Raw genomic sequence first — 20,245 nt, 5'->3', positions numbered from 1 at the left:
TCTGGTGTGCAGTGCTGGTTGTCATAAGTGTATCTACAAGAGTTTCCATTATTATAGTGTTCTTATGTTGTATTGTGTTACTGATATTAGCTGCTATTTTCTGTTACCTAGCACCACACCTTTATTCCTTTACTCTGATTGCAGACCATTATTTTTCTCTTGCTTGCCTCTGTTCTTCTGCTGCAGCCCCATTTGTTTGCAGATCTAATGACATAATTTTGATTGAATTGGCAACAGGACAGTTTTCACCCGTCAGTATGGGGACTGTCCAACTGGCCTCAGTAGTGTCATCCCGTGAAATCGTTATCGTAAGATTATTTTATCTGTACCTGGAGCTTTTGATTCTCCTTGGTGGCATCCAAATCTTCTATGTCTTCTGCTAAATTGCTTTGTTCTGATGTCCTAAGAGGACACAAAATAGTCTAAATGTCAAAATATTACTCTGCTGGCGCTGCTATGATGATTGTCAGCGTCTTTTTCATGCTTCTTTGACACTCTGCACTACATTCATCAGACAAATGAATGAGTAATGTTAACAGAGGTGCAAACAAAAAAATGCTTTGCAATCAGGGGACATAAAGGGATGGTTTTACTTTTTTTGTGGCCAAGACCAATATTCTGTTACGCCTCTGTATTGCATGAATAATTTCATATACTTGTTGACTTTGAATTATATTTCCACTTATAAGGAAGAGCAAGTAGTCATCTAGACCAGAGGTCCCCAACCGCCGGTCCGCGGACCAGGACCGGGCCGTTGGGGTTTTTCAGCCGGTCCGCGGGGAGAGGGGGCCCCTCCAGCCTCCAGCAGGGCCGCCATCAGGGCATGACTGCCCTGACTCCAGCATGCTAAGCGCCGGGTCCGGGACATCTTAGCGCTGCGCTGCTGCGGCAGCACCTTCATGATTCCCCTGACTTCCGGTCATGTGACGGCGCCGTCACATGGCCGGAAGTCAGGAGAACCTGGTGTCAGCGATTTGGACGAGCGCCAGGATTCTGCAGGGATCGCATGGGGGTAAGTATAACAAGTTTTATTTTTTTTTTAAATACAATTAACTAGGAGTGGGGGGAATGGGAGATGCACATGGGGGGAGGGGAGAGATGAGAGATGCACATGGGGGAGGGGAGAGATGAGAGATCCACATGGGGGGGAGGGGAGAGATGAGAGATCCACATGGGGGGGAGGGGAGAGATGAGAGATGCACATGGGGGAGGGGAGAGATGAGAGATCCACATGGGGGGGAGGGGAGAGATGAGAGATGCACATGGGGGAGGGGAGAGATGAGAGATGCACATGGGAGGGAGGGGAGAGATGAGAGATGCACATGGGGGGAGGGGAGAGATGAGAGATGCACATGGGAGGGAGGGGAGAGATGAGAGATGCACGGAGGGGGATGAGAGATGCACGGGGGTGAGCTGCACATGGGGGGGTGAGAGATGCACATGGGGGGGTTATGTTTATATAACTTTGTTGCCTTATGAAGGGCGGGGGGGAGCCCCAAAAATTTCTTGCACAGGGGCCCACTACAGTCTGTGTCCGCCCCTGGGATGAAGTAAATGCAGCTGAACAGCAGCTGTCAGGACAGCTGCCCTGTCCTGCTGCAGGGCGTGATGGGGCCTCAGTGATGCGGCTCCTGGCACAGCACATTATGTGGGGCTCCTGGCATAGCTCCTGGCGGGGACCTGGTCTACACTATATGATAAGTATGCACTAAACTCCAAATCCCTCCATTACCCCGCCCCCATATGACCAAAGCCCCGCCCACCCCACCCCCTCCTTGCTGGGCCATGGAAAAATGATCTTGCTTCAAGCCGGTCCCTGGTGCAAAAAAGGTTGGGGACCACTGATCTAGACAACCGGATGACACCAAGTTCCTCTCCTGCAGACAGCAAAGCAAAATGACTGCTAACTTGTCTTTTCTTTTACTTATCAACTGTCACTATGTGTTATAAACACTATAAGTTGTTTTTTTCTCAGGATTTGGATTACACCGTGAATATTAAAGACCCTGAACCAGAGGTGACATATCCACAAATAAGTTCAGCCGTTGAGGACCCTAATGGGGAGAATAATGCTGACCGTTATTATTGCAACAATTATGAATCTGCCTTAAAAACCTTAAAAGCACCGTCAATGGATCCATGTGATCTCAGTGATGAAAAGGTCAATTTGACAGCTACAGTTAGCAGTGATGAAACTTGTGATAATGCCTTGGCTCTTGGCACTGAGGAAGGGACTAAGGTTACTGAAACACTGCCTTTTATGCCTGAACCTATCAATGCAGCCATTGCAGAAAACGTGCTCGATGCTCTTAAAGAAAATAGGGATAAGGATTTTACGGAAGAAGTTAATAGTGATTCAGTTTCTGAAAATGAAACTGAAAGGAAACTCAGAAATGCACACGATATCGCTAGGACACCTGTAAACAAGGTTAAGCAAACAAACTCTAACACAGTTCTAAGGATAACACCCCCTGAAAAAGTAGATGAGCAGAAGCTTAATCTGGATGAATTTCAGACTTCTCCAACTGAAGGCAAATCTACTATACTAATAAAGCCTCCAACCCCTCGCAGAAGTATCAGGAGAACTACTAAGGTATCTGACAATACCAACAATACCCTTCCACTTCCTACAACCCCTAAAAGAGGCAGTAGAAAAACCAAGGATAATCCTGAAAACTTAAGTACAACATTATCAATCCAACAAGAGGACCAACCATCCATTACTACCACAAGAATTTCTAGAAGAACTAAAAATTCTGCTTCTGATCAAACTCAGTCCACAGAAAGGGAAACCACTGTTACAGAAGAAATTGTAACAAAGATGCCAGCCTCTCCTGCTAGAACCCGCAGAGGAAAAGCTGCAGCATTGGATAACCACATAAATACAGGAGATATTGTGGATGTAAAAACTGTAATGCCGACAACACCTACTAGAATTACTAGATCGTCCAAAGTACTACAAGAGCGGGAAAGTGAATCAAACATTGAGAATGTTGAGACTGAACCACTTGTTTCTACACGTACAAGGGGACTAAGGAACAAACAAGTTGTGAATGAGTTGGTCAAACACTTTGAGCTTGGTGCCTCACAGGCTTCCAACAAACCTGACTCCAGCCCTCCTCATTCTCCTAAAAGGCTACTCTTAAGATGGTCTAGAGTCAAATCAGAAAATCAGATTGATAAAAAAGATACAGATGACAATATTGTCACAGCACAAGAGGTGATCACAGTCAATTCTAGAAAAACTGCAAAAAAGTCTATTGGTAAAACAGATATAGAGGCTTCTGCTGATGTCGATGAAGAGCAGAAGAGAACAACCCGTTCAACAAGGACTAAAGCTAACATTGTTACAATGCCAGATGCCACTCCTGTTGAATTTGCATTCTCATCACTTACACCAAGACGTGGAAGAAAACCAAAAGGTTTGTTTAGACCTCCGTTTCCTGTTAAAATAATGGTTCCATGCTAAGAAACTTTAATGTTGATGCAACATGTGGATCATGGTACTACTGGGTAAAACTCTGATCCCCATAGAAACATCATGGTTTAGTAGACTCATACTATGTATAGGTGCTGAACCTGTGACATAGTCCCTAACGTGCAGGAGTATTTCAGCCATCTGATATTCTCCATGATATCCGGCTTCTAGACAAATACATTTTTTCTTTAAAATTCTTTTTATTAGGAAATTTTTACAGTATAGCGAACAAGGGGTCTGGAAAGGGATGAAGGGAAAGGAAAGGCAACCAAATAAAGGGAAAGAGAAAATGGGGTAGGGAGAAAGAGTAAAGAAAAAGAGAGGGGGAAAAAAAGGAAATGAGGAAGATCGTCTTAACATAATTGCACCACAGTGTTCACATAGCAAGTGCAAAAACAACATAGAATGAAGTATAGATTAAAAGAATTCTGGCAAAGTAATAAAACATCATATAAAGAGTCTTCTCTTGCTTGGAGGAAAAATTGCGTTCCAAAAGGACCATTTGGAAAATACATTGATTTTTAAAACCACTTATTTGTTTCATGAATCAAAAGTAAAAATGGAGATCAGAAACTTTTTGTAATATATCTTATTAGAGAAAAATGATTCTTTCTCCACTTATCAGCCACTTTGTTTCCCAGCACTGATGTATTCTCAATACTGATCTGTCTGTGGTGAGATAACAAATTACACTTGCTGTTATAAAAGGGCAGGCAAGGGAAACTGTAGGGAAATAAAAGCCGAAAAGCACATGGGAAATTGCTGCATCTTCTAGTTCAGAGGTAAAAACTGCTGAAAATGCCTGTGCAAGTCATAATGGCTAGAAATAGTGTTCCTAATGTACTGTACCCTCATCAGTTTGTTCTGAAAGGTCACCTGAAAATGCAGTGAAACCATTAGTGTTTCACTTCTTTCTTTTGGGTGTCTGAAACATGTATGGTTTACAAAGCATTGGATGTAAAGTTTACTGTTAATTTGTAGGGGAAAGCTTGTCTACTTGTATATATACTAAAGTATGGCCTGTTAAATTGTATCCTTCAGTTGAGGTTTTAAAACTGTGTATTTGCAGCTAATAGCAATTCCTAACTGTTACAGCAGTTCTGTGCATGTGGGAACTACCTGTAGTACAACACATGGGTGCAGAAATCCCACACATATATTGTTTCATAGACACGCTGCATTCATTTAATCATTTAAAGCTTTGCTAGAGGAACATTTGCGATATTGGTGGGCTCCTACTCTTCATCCATGGCTGTAGTTACGAAACGAGACACAAGATGCAACTTGACCACAGAAGATGTATTGCGTTTTAGAGTTGCTAGAGAAGTATAAGGCCTTAAAGGGAACCTGTCACCCCCTGGGCGATATCAGACCTCTACTATGGGCATACAGGTTATAGAAAAGTGAATCTATAAATACCTGTATGGCCCATAGCAGAGGTCTGATTGCAGAGAAAAGCACTTTAATAAATTCTTTTTTCCACAGGCTTGGTGTCCGGGGGACACCAAGCAATCCCCGCCTATCTGCTTATTATTCCCCCAAATCCCCACCTCTCTGCTTAATTATCATATCCCCCCTCCCCTGCACGTCACAGGGCCCTGTGACAGACCCTGTGACGTGCACTGTGCTCTCTGACTTCCGGGCACGCGCAGAGGGCCGCTCACATAGAGCACGCTTTGCTTCATCCCGGCCCCGTCTACCTGTGCTCTGCGCCGCAGGTTTATATTGCGCAGGTGCCGGAAAGTGACAGTGACCCCCGGCGCCTGCGCAATAGAACCCTGCAGCACAGTGCACGGAGAGTCGAGGCCGGGATGAAGCAAAGCGTGCTCTATGTGAGCGGCCCTCTGCGCGTGCCCGGAAGTCAGGGAGCACAGTGCACCACACAGAGTCCTGTGACGTGCAGGGGAGTGGGGGGATATGATAATTAAGCAGAGAGGCGGGGATTTTGGGGAATAATAAGCAGATCGGTGGGGATTGCTTGGCGTTCCCCAGACACCAAGCCTGTACAAAATAGAATTGATTAAAGTGGTTTTCTTTGCAATCAGACCTCTGCTATGGGCCATACAGGTATGCATAGATTTATTTTTCTATACCCTGTATGCCCATAGTTGAGGTCTGATATCGCTCAGGGGGTGACAGGTTCCCATCAGACCTCTACTATGGGCCATACAGGTAGTATAGAGTTACTTTTCTATCACCTGCATGCCCATAGTAGAGGTCTGATATCACCGGGGGGGGGGGGGGGGGTGACAGATTCCCATCAGACCTCTACTATGGCCATACAGGTAGTATAGAGTTACTTTTCTATACCCTGCATGCCCATAGTAGAGGTCTGATATCACCGGGGGGGGTGAGAGGTTCCCATCAGACCTCTACTATGGGCCATACAGGTAGTATAGAGTTACTTTTCTATCACCTGCATGCCCATAGTAGAGGTCTCATATCTCCCAGGGGGGACAGATTCCCATCAGACCTCTACTGTGGCCATACAGGTAGTATAGAGTTACTTTTCTATAACCTGCATGCCCATAGTAGAGGTCTGATATCTCCCAGGGGGTGACAGATTCCCATCAGACCTCTACTATGGCCATACAGGTATGTATAGAGTTACTTTTCTATCACCTGCATGCCCATAGTAGAGGTCTGATATCACCGGGGGGGGGCGACAGACTCCCATCAGACCTCTACTATGGGCCATACAGGTAGTATAGAGTTACTTTTCTATAACCTGCATGCCCATAGTTGAGGTCTGATATCGCCCAGGGGGGTGACAGATTCCCATCAGACCTCTGCTATGGGCCATACAGGTAGTATAGAGTTACTTTTCTATCACCTGCATGCCCATAGTAGAGGTCTGATATCACCGGGGGGGTGACAGATTCCCATCAGACCTCTACTATGGGCCATACAGGTAGTATGGAGTTACTTTTCTATCACCTGCATGCCCATAGTAGAGGTCTGATATCACTGGGGGGGGGGGGGGGTGACAGGTTCCCATCAGACCTCTGCTATGGGCCATACAGGTATGTATAGATTTATTTTTCTATACCCTGTATGCCCATAGTTGAGGTCTGATATCGCTCAGGGGGTGACAGGTTCCCATCAGACCTCTACTATGGGCCATACAGGTAGTATAGAGTTACTTTTCTATCACCTGCATGCCCATAGTAGAGGTCTGATATCACCGGGGGGGGGGGGGGGGGTGACAGATTCCCATCAGACCTCTACTATGGCCATACAGGTAGTATAGAGTTACTTTTCTATACCCTGCATGCCCATAGTAGAGGTCTGATATCACCGGGGGGGGTGAGAGGTTCCCATCAGACCTCTACTATGGGCCATACAGGTAGTATAGAGTTACTTTTCTATCACCTGCATGCCCATAGTAGAGGTCTCATATCTCCCAGGGGGGACAGATTCCCATCAGACCTCTACTGTGGCCATACAGGTAGTATAGAGTTACTTTTCTATAACCTGCATGCCCATAGTAGAGGTCTGATATCTCCCAGGGGGTGACAGATTCCCATCAGACCTCTACTATGGCCATACAGGTATGTATAGAGTTACTTTTCTATCACCTGCATGCCCATAGTAGAGGTCTGATATCACCGGGGGGGGGCGACAGACTCCCATCAGACCTCTACTATGGGCCATACAGGTAGTATAGAGTTACTTTTCTATAACCTGCATGCCCATAGTTGAGGTCTGATATCGCCCAGGGGGGGTGACAGATTCCCATCAGACCTCTGCTATGGGCCATACAGGTAGTATAGAGTTACTTTTCTATCACCTGCATGCCCATAGTAGAGGTCTGATATCACCGGGGGGGTGACAGATTCCCATCAGACCTCTACTATGGGCCATACAGGTAGTATGGAGTTACTTTTCTATCACCTGCATGCCCATAGTAGAGGTCTGATATCACTGGGGGGGGGGGGGGGGTGACAGGTTCCCATCAGACCTCTGCTATGGGCCATACAGGTATGTATAGATATATTTTTCTATACCCGGTATGCCCATAGTTGAGAGCTGATATCGCCCAGGGGGTGACAGGTTCCCTTTAAATGTCTGTTTTATTTCATCAGCATTTTGAATCTGACATTCCTCAGTTTTTGGTCATTATGTCCCTTTTTACAGTCAGTGTTTCAGCAGTAATTTTCTTGTATGCATTAAAAAAATCACAGCCTTTTCTACCTTCCAAATGTTAAAAACTGCATATTGATAGCATTTTCAGATCCATATATTTGTATTGATTGGATTTTATCCGTGATTTTAAACAAAATCAGACACACAAAAACGTGATCCTCACCATAGACTATTAGGCTATGTGCATATGTTGCCATTTTTGCTGCGTTTTTCAGTGCAGATTTGTCACAACCTGAAGGATTTCCTGAAGCCAGCAAAGTGAATGAGAATCCTGAAGTCTCATGCAGACATTGCTTATTTGTGACTTGCAGATTTGGTGCAGCTTTAAATCTGCAGCATGTCAATTATTTCAGTGTAAGGGTACGTGCGCACAATCAGTAATCGCTGCGGATTGGAAGCAGCGCACTAGCGCTGCGTGCAATCCGGAGTGGCCAGATGTTACAGTATAGTGGATGGGATTTCAAGATATCCCATTCCCACTATGCGTCTCTGTGCACCTGCGGATCACCCTCGGACATGCGGTGCGTCTTTCCAGACCACAGCATGTTAATTTCTCTTGCAGAGCAGGCTAGTCTCCGCAACAGAAATTAGATCACTACAATTTATTGATTGCGGTGAATCCGCATGGTTCAATTTACACATGCGGATTCACCTGCGTGCAGCGATTTGGACGCAGCATAAAGTATGCTGCTTTCAAAGTGTTGCCAGTCCCAACCGTGTACACATACCCCTAGGCTGTGTGCACATGTTGCAGATTTAGTGCTTTTTTTTTGTTGCGGGTTTTTTTGTGCGCAAATTTGTGATAAAACCTGGTGCTAGCAAAGTGAATGAGAAACCTGAACTGTCATGCACATGTTGAGTATAGAAAATAATCTGCAGCATGTCAATTCTCTGTGCTTTTTTGCCTGCGTTTTTCAACCATTGAATGCACTGAAAAAACTAGGCAAAATCGCAACATTTTTGATGCTGCGTTTTCCTGCCAAGAGATACAGAATTTTCTGCACCAAATACCCTTAGGCTGTGTGCACACTGTTCGTTTTAGCAACATTTTTTCCGCTAAGAATTGGGCAAAAAACGCTAGTCAGGATTTGCAATGCGTTTAAAACTGCTGCATGTCAACTTTGTGTGGTTTTGCCTAATTCCCTTTGCCCATGTCACTTGTAAACAATAATAAACCACTATATACTCACATATCTGCCATAATCCCGAGTGTCCCACGGCAATCAGATCATCCAGCAGCCAGCGATACACTGACAGGAGTGTGATCGCTCCCGGCAGTGTATAGCGCTGATCTGCCGGGAGAGAGGTCACCAGAGTTCAATCAGCTGATGAGCTCCAGTGACCTCACTTACTGCACCGTTGCTGTGTCAGAAAATTCTCATGCAGCAGTGGTGCCGTGAGGTCACCAGAGCTTATCAGCTGATTGAACTCCGGTGACTTCTCTCCCTGCAGCTCAGTGCTGTGCACTGTCACAGGAGCGATTTTATACTCCTGTGTCCATGTATAGCCTGCTGTGACTGCTCTAGAACTGACCCAAATCTTCGTGGGACACTGTGGATAATGTCATCACCTCGAACAGATGAGGGATATGGTTGTGGTTTTATTTTATTTTTTTCAGGTGACTGGCTTCAGCGGATTGGACGTTAGGTGAGTATTTTTATTTTCTGTTTCTTTTACAGATGACAATGGCTTCAGGGGATTAGGCGTTAGGTAAATATAACTGTTTATTTTTAAATAAATGATTAAAACCGTGTGGACTTTTATTTCAAATAAAGGATTTTTTTCAGTCCGTGTGTTTTTCAAAACCATACTATGTGGTTAGTAATGGGGGTGTCTTATAGACGCCCGGTATTACTAACCTGGGCTTCATGCCAGCTGCTAATGCAAGGCTGACATGAACCCCAACATTATTACCCCACTTGCCACCGCCACAGGGCAAGTGGGAAGAGCGGAGACTAAGCACCAGATTTGGCGCATCTTACGGATGCGCAATTTCTAGGGCCGCTGAGGGCTGATACTATAAGCCTCGGAGGGAGCCAGTATCCATGGCCCCTTCCTTGGCTATTAATATCTGCTCAAAGCTGTCGGTTTAGCCTTTGCTGGTCAGATTTTATATGGGGACCCTACGTCAATTTTTTTCATTGGTCCCTCTTGTATCTAGCCAGTAAACGCGAAGGTAACAGCTGTGGGCTGTTAATAGGCAGGGAACATTTTTGGCTAATTGCCCCTTCCCTGGCTAGTAATATCAGCCCCCAGGTTTCCCTCTGCTGGATATGAAAATGACGCGGGTGCCCACACCATTTATTTTCCTTAATTCATTTTATTTCATAAGAAATCCCATGCCCACTGCTTGTTTTTGACGCTGTGTAAACTCACCCGCAGCATGTCAATTTGCAGATTTTGACCGATTGAAATGTCATTACATGCAGTGGATCCACATGTACTGACAAAACAAGTGCAGCATTAGAATGCAGCATTTTGGGCGTAGTCCAAGCGCGCTGCTGGTTCCTGATCGTGGGGACGTGCCCTAAAGGCTTAACCAAACAGCTGTGAGCTGTTAATAGCCAGGAGACATATTGGCCTAATAGCTCTTTCTAAGCTAAAAAATACCAGCCCTCCGCTGCCCCAGAAATGACACTTCATATTTAATGTTCCAATTCTGGCACTTAGCCCAGATTCTTCCTGATGCATCAGGGTAATGGGATTAGGTGTCGCTGACATAAAGCCCAAGGTTTAGTAATGAAGAGGTGTCAGCCAGACACCCTTATTACTAAACTTGTAAGTAAACAGTGAAATAAACACACACGCCAAGAATAAAACACTTTCTTTAACCCCTTCACGACATGCTCCGTACATGTACAGCGCATGTCGTGTCTCCCCTTTTGGTGCGGGCTCCGGTGCTGAGCCTGCACCTTTCCGGGCAAATGACCGCTGATCTGGACATGCCCCTAACAGCCGCAGGTGGAATCGCGATCTACCCGCAGCTGTTAACATGATAAATGCTGCTGTCAAATTCTGACAAAAGCATTTAACATGATCATGCCGGAAGCGTGTCACATGATCAGGGGTCTCCGATGGGTTGTCATGACAACCCGGAGTCTACAGGCGACCTCTGTGGTTGTCATAGCCAATCTGCTATGAGCGGTGGTCGGCGTTCACAGCCGATGAGCAGTTTTGTTACACATAGCGGGACTAATGCCCTGCTATGTGTAACACAGGTGATCGGAAGATGGAGACTATTGAAGCAAGTAAAAAGTAGAAAAAAAATGTTTTTAAAAGTTTAAATCACTCCCACCCCCACTTTTGCCCTATTCAAAATAAAACCATAAAAAAATCAAATATACACATATTTGGTATCCCGCTTTCAGAAGCGCCCGATCTATCAATATAAAAAAAAGTGTTCATCAGATCGGTAAATGGCGTAACGAGAACAAAAATCCAAATGCCACAATGAAATTTTTTTTAGTCGCCGCAACATTGCAATAAAATGCAATAACAGGTTATCAAAAGATCGTATCTACACCAAAGTGGTATCAATAAAAACATCAGCTCGATGCACAAAAAATAAGCCCTCACCCGGCCCAGACCACGAAAAATAAAGTCTCGACTGGTCTCGGAAAATGGCGCCTTTTTTTTTTTTTTTTTTTTTATAACAAAGTTTGGATTTTTTTTTCCACTCAAATAAGAGAACATATACATATTTGGTATCTACGAACTCGTATTGACCTGTAGAATCATAATGGCAAGTGAGTTTTAGCTTTGAGTGAACATGGTAAAAAAAAAAGGCGGAATTGCACTTTTTTGCAATTTCGCCGCACTTGGAATTTTTTTCCTGTTTTTCAGTACACAATATGGTAAAACCAATGGTGTCGTTCAAAAGTGCAACTCGTCTTGCAAAACACAAGCCCTCACATGGACATGTTGAAAAAAAATAAAAGTTATGGCTCATGGAATAAGGTGCGCAAAACCAGAGAAGGGTTAAAGCGATGTCCCACGTATCTTTTTTCAAATATCTTTAGCTCCAAAAGGCATTCCTTGCTGTAAAAAAAAGCGCATGCAAAAACCGTGCTTTTTTTCTGCCAAGAGATGCAGAAATATCTGCACCCAAATACTGAACGTGTGCACATACACTTATGGCTGCATGATCTATTTGTGATTATGGAGACCATGTTAAACAGATGTCTGAATGAGACTTTACTGGTTCATCTAAGGCACCAAGTTTTAGGTTTCGCATAGTTTTGTTTAAACATTATCTTACAGTTAGAATGATAAATGTTACATTTGTGTGCTGATTCCCAGTAACTCTGCATCATCACCCAGAGCCGCACTAACTGCTCAGCTAGTTCTGTGCTGTCATTTTTTCACTGAATTTTATGTACATGCATAAGAGACAAAAGGACAGTGAAAAAAGCGCGCAAAAAAGCAAGAAAATCCTGAACAAACCTCCTGGCAAGAGATCAGGTTTTGCTGCAGAAAAAAAAACCACGCAGCAAAAAACGCAATGTGTGAACATAGCCTCATCTAAATTGTGTGTAAAACTCCATGTTCACACTGGAGAAGCCGCCCCAGGAAGCTTTATGGAGCAGATTTGATGCCTCCGACACCTACTACATATCTGCTGCATGTGAGCAGAACTCTAGCTATATGAGTGCCGCTCATTTATGTAGAATGTAACTCTGGATCAATAATCGGGATAATTAAGTGGCATTTACAAACCAAACTTTTCTTATGTTATCAATAATGGGTGAACCTACACTTCTGGCTACATTAATTTGTGAAACCTGATGTGGAAGAAACCAGTTTGTTCCAATCTTGTGTCTTCAGGTCCAACAAATAAACTAGAAAAAAAGCCGCTGTGTTGCTGTTTTCATAAATTTCAATCTTTGTGCTCCATGGGCACATTTTTAGCTTTCCAGTACTTTAAAAAACATGGACATACTTGTAACAATAACTGAACAGCTATTTCTCACGTAATGAACTTGTTTGTTCCCTCTGCAGCTCAGCAAACAGCTCTCCTTATTTCTCCCACTAAGACGCCAGCACCAATAGCTTCAGAGTACCTGTTTTCTCCACCATCTCGAAGTACAAGGAGGACAACAAGGACAAAACTCTCTACCAGTGTAATGCTGGAAGAAAAGGTCGGATATCATTGTTTTATGTTGCTGGGCTTTCCTTTCCTTTTACATTGCAGAAAATCTTAAGCCCTAATTATGCGTTTCCCTAATTTTTAGGATGTAACTGTTAAGGAGTCGCATGAAATAGCTCATGTTCCTGACACACCAGAACTAAAGCGACCAAGAGGCAGACCTTCAAAATGCCGAGTAAAGGAAGACGACCAGTAAGTATTTGTTGTAGTGTTTTCCTTCCTTCTTAATTTCGGTAAAATCATCTAACCTGTTACATATATACACACTTTTGGGCCTGATTCATCAATGTGTAACCACCAGAATTCAGCCTTAAAATACCTTAGATGTTGCAGTTTTCACAGCAGTTTTGGCCGCTACACCAAATTACTTGGAACTGGGGCGAGACAGAATATTGTAACACCTGCTTGACAAATTTATTACAAATTGCTCATACCTTACAGCAGAAATGTTACTTCAGTTTGTCTGGATTCGCGATCTAATCCAATTGGAGTCATATTATTAAAATCTAACTATTATTAGTTCTATTAAGAAATAAGGTGATTCTGAATCACAAATATCTAGAAATGTTGTACCAAATGTAGTCTGTGAATGCTGTATTAAATATTAGTCTCAATTATGAAAGTCTTCTCCCATGACCGACTAACATTAACTCCCTTTTTTAAAAGTTTGTTCCCATTAATAGTTAGTGGGTCCTATATTATTTGATTCTATACGTTATCTAATCAACCAGTCTCAGTTGTGAGACCATCTATTCCCATATCGCACTCTCATCAGTGGATCATTATTGGTTGGCTAGTAAATATGTAGCATTGAGAGTGATCCAGTTATGAACTCCCTGATCACTTCCTATGTAAGAACAGACTAGCACATTCAAACATTGGCACTGGAGATAAAGCCCTACGCTTTTCTTCAATGATTGATTACTGCTTTGAGTATATAAACAGTATAAAATGCGCAGTAATCCATGAGAACGTATTGGCATGATTGCTGGCTGGAGTAGCATATTTGGCAAGATGCATGTCCGTGATGAGGTGTACCGAATTCATAAGGGGTTTGCACATTTTAATTCTGCACACCCATCATTAAGACTGGTGTACAAAATTCCAGTTTTAATGAATCTGGCCCTTTATTCTGACAGGGTAAGTATGCTTAACAGCAGATGCTAAAATATATTTGTGCCACCTCCATGGGATGGCTTCAATAAGGCACGTTGGTGATTGACAGCAGTCTTGCGTGTTAGTCTACTTTTCCACTCCTCATCTTTTTTTATAGTCAGTGGCTTTAGGAGCAATGTCCATTACCTTATACTGTTGGGCGCCGTCAGTGTTCATGTCTGGCATTTCAAACATCACCCTTCACCAAGTTATATAGAGAAGTCTATAGAAAGCTATAATAAAATTATTAAACTGATTATGGACTTAAAGCAACTAAACCACTGCTAAGAAAAAAGGACTATTAGGATATCACCTAGGGATCTGCTTTACCAGTAGAATCTGGCATTACTGATTGACGTCTATTTAATAGGAGCAAAATATCTAGGTGGTCTGACCTGATTGCTGAAAATTTACGGATTATAGAATAAAGGGGAAGAGGGAAAAAATACAAGGAATAGGTTTGCAGAAAATAAATGTTTCAATTTTGACAGTTTTTTATGAACACCTATTTATTAATTCCATTAAAGGGATTGTCTGGTTTAAAATGAAAAGTGTGCAGTCACTCTGTGCGACTGCAGACTTGTGAATCCTCCCAGGGCACGCACTGTGTGTTGTGAGGATTCGTCGTTTCCTGCCCCGGAAACGGCGGTAAGGTACTCTACATGCATTCTCCATGGCAAAACCCATCTAGTGGGCGCGACCTCGCTCAATACAGTTGTATTGAGCGAGGTCGCGCCCACTAGACTGGTTCAGCCTGGAAGCATGCATATTACATACCTGACCGCTGTTCCCGGAGCAGAGAATGGCGAATCTTCGCAGCACACAGTGCGTGCCCTGGGAGGATTCACAAGTCTGCAGTCTCAGTCATACCTGACCACTTCGGCACCCACCATCCGATTCACTTTTCTGCATCGCTGCGTGCTGTTTCTCCGGTCTCTTCACCATAGACCAGTAATTCCATACAAGACCTTATGACATGCAGTGACCTGCGGTCTGGATGTGTCATGAAGTCCTAATCCATAGTGAAAAGGCCTTAGAAGCAACGCGCAATGGCAAAAAGAGGAGGATCAGACAATAGCCGGAGAGGTCAGCTTTAATCATGTGTGTTTTTGTTTAACAGGCATACGTAATTAGGGGTCATACGTAAGTTGGATGTTTGGAAGTCGGGGACTTCCTCTATACTACTTAAACTTATTTTGTTGTTCAAAGTCTGGATATAGTATATCATTAATACTGTAATATATTCACTCATGCTTCTTATACAGATTTCTCCATATAATACACTGTATCAAAGTTCCTGAACATTTCAATTTGTAGGAAATAAAGTGCAACATTGTTCTCTATTGGGTGGCACTTCAATAACTGTCTCAATCATATTGCTATCCTTTAAAGGATCAATACACACTAGCTATTGAACCCGTTCTACGCCCTGGTGGCGAGCATTTTTATTGGTATATGGTCTCCCATGCTGGTATGTCCTGCCCCCTCCTGTCCCCACCATCCTATCCTGGTATGCATGGCACTCCTCACCCCCAATCCTGGTATGCATGGCACCCCTCACCCCCCCAATCCTGGTATGCATGGCACCCCTCACTCCTATCCTGGTATGTATGTATGGTACCCCTCACCCCCCCCCCCCCCAATCTTTGTATGCATGGCACCTCTCATCCCCCAGTCCTGGTATGCATGGCACCCCTCATCCCCCAGTCCTGGTATGCATGGCACCCCTCATCCCCCAGTCCTGGTATGCATGGCACCCCTCATCCCCCAGTCCTGGTATGCATGGCACCCCTCATCCCCCAGTCCTGGTATGCATGGCACCCCTCATCCCCCAGTCCTGGTATGCATGGCACCCCTCATCCCCCAGTCCTGGTATGCATGGCACCCCTCATCCCCCAGTCCTGGTATGCATGGCACCCCTCATCCCCCAGTCCTGGTATGCATGGCACCCCTCATCCCCCAGTCCTGGTATGCATGACACCCCTCATCCCCCAGTCCTGGTATCCATGGCACCCCTCATCCCCCAGTCCTGGTATGCATGGCACCCCTCATCCCCCAGTCCTGGTATGCATGGCACCCCTCATCCCCCAGTCCTGGTATGCATGGCACCCCTCATCCCCCAATCCTGGTATGCATGGTCCCCTCGCCCCCAATCCTGGTATGCATGGTCCCCTCGCCCCCCAATCCTGGTATGCATGGTCCCCTCGCCCCCCAATCCTGGTATGCATGGTCCCCTCGCCCCCCAATCCTGGTATGCATGGTCCCCTCGCCCCCCAATCCTGGTATGCATGGTCCCCTCGCCCCCCAATCCTGGTATGCATGGTCCCCTCACCCACCCCCCAATCCTGGTATGCATGGTCCCCTCACCCACCCCCCAATCCTGGTATGCATGGTCCCCTCACCCCCCCCAATCTTTGTATGCATGGTACCCCTCAGCCCCCCCCCCCAATCTTTGTATGCATGGTACCCCTCAGCCCCCCAATCTTTGTATGCGTTCTACCCCTCACCCCCCCCCCAATCTTTGTATGCATGGTACCCCTCACCCCCCCAATCTTTGTATGCATGGTACCCCTCACCCCCCCCCCCCCAATCTTTGTATTCGTGTTACCCCTCATCAGTTTCACGCTGTACGCATACAAAAAAATAAACACTTATACTCGCCTTTCTTCCTTGTGCTCCAGCGCTGCTGTGTCCTGTTCTGCCGGAGGCCGGTGGAGGAGTGCGGCGCGTGCCCATACCGCGCTGTCCGGCGCCGTTTTGCTGTAGACACACTGTAAATGTGTCTTCAGTAAAATGCCGCCGGATAGCTCTATGCGCATGTGCCGATTCCGATGCCTCACTCCTGCCCCGATCTCTGGGTCAAGAGAGGCGCCGCAGCAGCGCTCCTCCCGGTCAGGTAAATATGGCGCTGAAGATCGTGGTATGTGCTCAGTGTCTACGCATACCGTGATCTCCGGTGCCATACCCTCCTCTTACCTGTAACGGCTGGATGCGTTCTTCTGTCTGGAGCCAGACTGCACAGGCGTGTCGTGCTTGCACAGTCTATCGAGGCTTCAGACAGAGGGACACTTGTAGTGTTATATTATAGATATCAAGTGATGCTTAAAATCGCTTGGAAAAGCGCATGTAAAAACGCTTAAACGCTTCTCCCTGGCAGAAAAAACGCATGTAAAATCTGTATGCCTTTTTCTGCCAGGGAGAGGAAAAAACGCTCAGGAAATTTCTGCTTAAAGTCTGCATCATGGGCACATACCCTTATAGTCCGAAAAATACCGTATTTTAATATTTTATTTAATTAACAAAATAACTTTCATTTTATTCACTTTCTTTACTACCAGACCCTTTTCTCCCCCTTTTTTTCTCATTTATTCTATATTTATTCTAAGTGGTATATGCTAATGTGAATAGTGTAATAACAAAGGTGGGATTTCTGCTCTGAGACTCTCACGGTATGCATACACTAACATTTTACAGTTTTGAGAACACTTATGTACTAAGTGAACTAACATCTGGATGTAAATTTGGTAGTTTGACGCAGTATTGAGAGATGGTGCTCACCAATATCACAAAGGGGATACGGGATTCGAAAAAAAAAAAGTGCCTAACCACGGACAGGCAGGTAGTTGCGATGTACCTTTCTGTTGTGCCCAAAGCAGTCACAGGCTTCTACTGAGGTCACCGCAGCAGAGCAGCAGTTTCTCCTCCTGTTGACAGGACGGGACCACTGGTGTCATGCTGATTGACAGCTGGCTCTCTGCTGCCTATTTGGGGGAAGCCGGCCGTCAATCAGCATGACACCAGTGGTCCCGTCCTGTCAACAGGAGGAGAAACTGCTGCTCTGCTGACAGGGGGAAGCAGACTCTCCAGCAGGAGCGGTCAATGACCGGCGCCGGGTACAACAGGCAGGTAGTAGCCTGATTCAGCAACTTCATTCCTATTTTTAATGTCCCAGATATCCCCTTTAATGAACTTAATGAAATGGTTTGCTCTCTGTCCTCCACACTACTTTCTCCAAATGTATGAGCTATATGGACCTACTCTGCTGTCTTTACCAGAAACGTCAAAGGGCTCGTTTGATATGATTCTGTATATATTTGCATTTTAGACACATTGAACATAGTAAGTTTTGGCTAATAAGTTTTAGAAGGGGCACAGTAAAGGATATTCAGATGTGACTTTTTTCACATCTGTGGTGCAGTTTCCATAAGTAACTGCAACCACTACCCAGTGTCAGATTATTTATTTGACCTCAATAGCACCCCCCACTGGCCTTGTTGATTTCTAATGGGCACTGTTGTGGTGTTCCTCACTTTTGATAGTGCTGCATGCAGAGTTATTCGTCCTGTGTCTACTATGTGTCTGCTATGGCAATCCGTGATGCAGAGCCATACCTGTATACATAGAAAATGTTAACACATCGTTGTTCACTATAGGCATGTAATGTACTTACTACTCCTGTGCACTTCAACTTGTTACTTCTGGAATATTATAGGGCAGAAGATCACCCTCCTATAAAGATTCAGCTGCTGTCACCCCCAGAAAAGGCAACTGGTGATTCAGAAAGTACAAAGCCTTCATCTTTAAAATCTAAAGCTTCTGATCGAAAGCAGTCCAGGAAAACCAGGAGAAGGAAAATTATATCAAAACCAGTCAATCGCAGGAACATCAGATGATTGATGAACGTTGTTGATTTTAATGTGCTGTGTAAAATAAAATAAACTGTGTAAAATATTAAAATCGGCTCACTGGGAAGAATAATTTATATAAATTATTGTAAATGGTCTTAAAAGCTTGAAGTTTAATATTTCATTAGAATTTTCTTCCCAGACATTTTTTCTATTTTGTATCGTTTTGTAAAAAATGTATCTATAGCTTCTTAATATGTTAAATAAATGAGAGAATTAACAATATTTTACTTTTATTATAAAACTCAGTTTCATTTTCTTAACTTAATCATTGTTTTCCATAATGACTCTCTGAAATTTACTGCATCCTTGACCTTTTTAAGGCAAAGGCCATAAATCCACTTAATGTAAATGTTGCATTTTTTCTGATGTGTTATTTTGTGCACAGAAAGTCTGCTACATTTTAAAGGAACATTCACACGGTTTTTGAAAGTTGGTCCATTAAAAAAAACCTGCAATATCACTTAAATGCTTGAGACTCTTCCTATTCATTTCTATTGTAGAACCTGTTTACTGTTTCTATATGCAGTTTTTTTCCGCTTCAGGTTTTAAAAAATGTTTGGTGGAATAAAAGTGCATGACACTACTTTTGAAGTGGCTTCTGATGACATCCGATCCAAACTACTAGACACTGTGAATCAAATAGCTGCAACAAAGTAAAAGTTTTCAAAACACTTCAATAACTCTTCAAAAATACTTACAAAAATACTTACAAGATTGTCCCATAAACAAAGTGTATTTTAATCAATGTCTATTGGTATAATAATAAGTTCCACAATTTGATTTGTTAAAATGTTCCTGTGCTGAGATAATCTTATAAATGTGCACCTGCTACATACTATTAAATGGCTGTGTCTGATCATACCACAGCACCTTGCTAGGGAAGGATACAAAAAAGTATACGGACAGGACAGCATGGGATTGCAGCGGATTCTTTTTGTGAGGCAAAACATTTCCTTACCTGTTTTATTACAGGAATCAGTTCTTTTGCTGCGTCTCCAGCACTCTGCTCATATTGGAAATCAAGTCAGTGACACCTAATGTCAGCTTACTTGATTTATGATGAACTCCACACCCACGCACAAAGACGGCCACACACTGGACCTCATCTTCACCCGCCTCTGTTCCCTATCTAACCTCTCTAGCTCACCTCTCCCTCTTTCTGACCACAACCTACTCACATTCTCTTCTCTCTCCTCTCCAGGGCAACAATCCCCACTCCACAAAGTTGCATACCCTCGCAGACATCTCAAACACCTTGACCTACACTCACTCTCTGAATCCCTCCTCCCTCTTACAGACATTAGTTCCTTACATGATGCAGATGTTGCTGCCACTTTATACAACACCACAACCGCTGCAGCTCTCGATTCGGTCGCCCCCCCTCACACATACCAAGGCTCGCACAATCAACAGACAACCGTGGCACACCAGCCTAACTGAAGAACTGCGACGGGCCTCCAGGGTTGCTGAACGTAGATGGAAAAGGTCCCAGTCCAATGAGCACTTCATCGCATTCAAACAGTCCCTCACTACCTTCAAGTCCACATTCACTGCAGCAAAACAAACATACTTCTCATATCTTCCCTGTCTCACAACCCTAAACAACTATTCAACACCTTCAACTCTCTCCTC

At 44.2% G+C, this 20,245-nt stretch overlaps 1 protein-coding gene across 1 annotated transcript in view; it reads left to right on the top strand.

Annotated features, from left to right (window-relative positions):
- Nucleotides 1-18,835, top strand: part of LOC141273763 (protein ELYS-like) — a 112,975-nt gene extending 94,140 nt beyond the window's left edge. Inside the window, exons 31-34 of the mRNA XM_073686101.1 lie at nucleotides 1,976-3,422; nucleotides 12,623-12,762; nucleotides 12,856-12,962; nucleotides 18,418-18,835. Of these exons, the coding sequence (XP_073542202.1) occupies nucleotides 1,976-3,422; nucleotides 12,623-12,762; nucleotides 12,856-12,962; nucleotides 18,418-18,598 (1,875 nt within the window). The 3' untranslated portion in view covers nucleotides 18,599-18,835. The remainder of the gene's footprint in view (nucleotides 1-1,975; nucleotides 3,423-12,622; nucleotides 12,763-12,855; nucleotides 12,963-18,417) is intronic.
- The last annotated feature ends 1,410 nt before the right edge of the window (nucleotides 18,836-20,245 follow it).

Source organism: Phyllobates terribilis, unplaced genomic scaffold, assembly GCF_046119375.1.
Source record: "Phyllobates terribilis strain yellow unplaced genomic scaffold, ASM4611937v1 Scaffold_5__5_contigs__length_657084704, whole genome shotgun sequence".
Classification (NCBI taxonomy): domain Eukaryota; kingdom Metazoa; phylum Chordata; class Amphibia; order Anura; family Dendrobatidae; genus Phyllobates; species Phyllobates terribilis.
The sequence above is the reverse complement of the archived record's forward strand: the minus strand, read 5'-3'. Positions and strand labels throughout refer to the sequence as shown.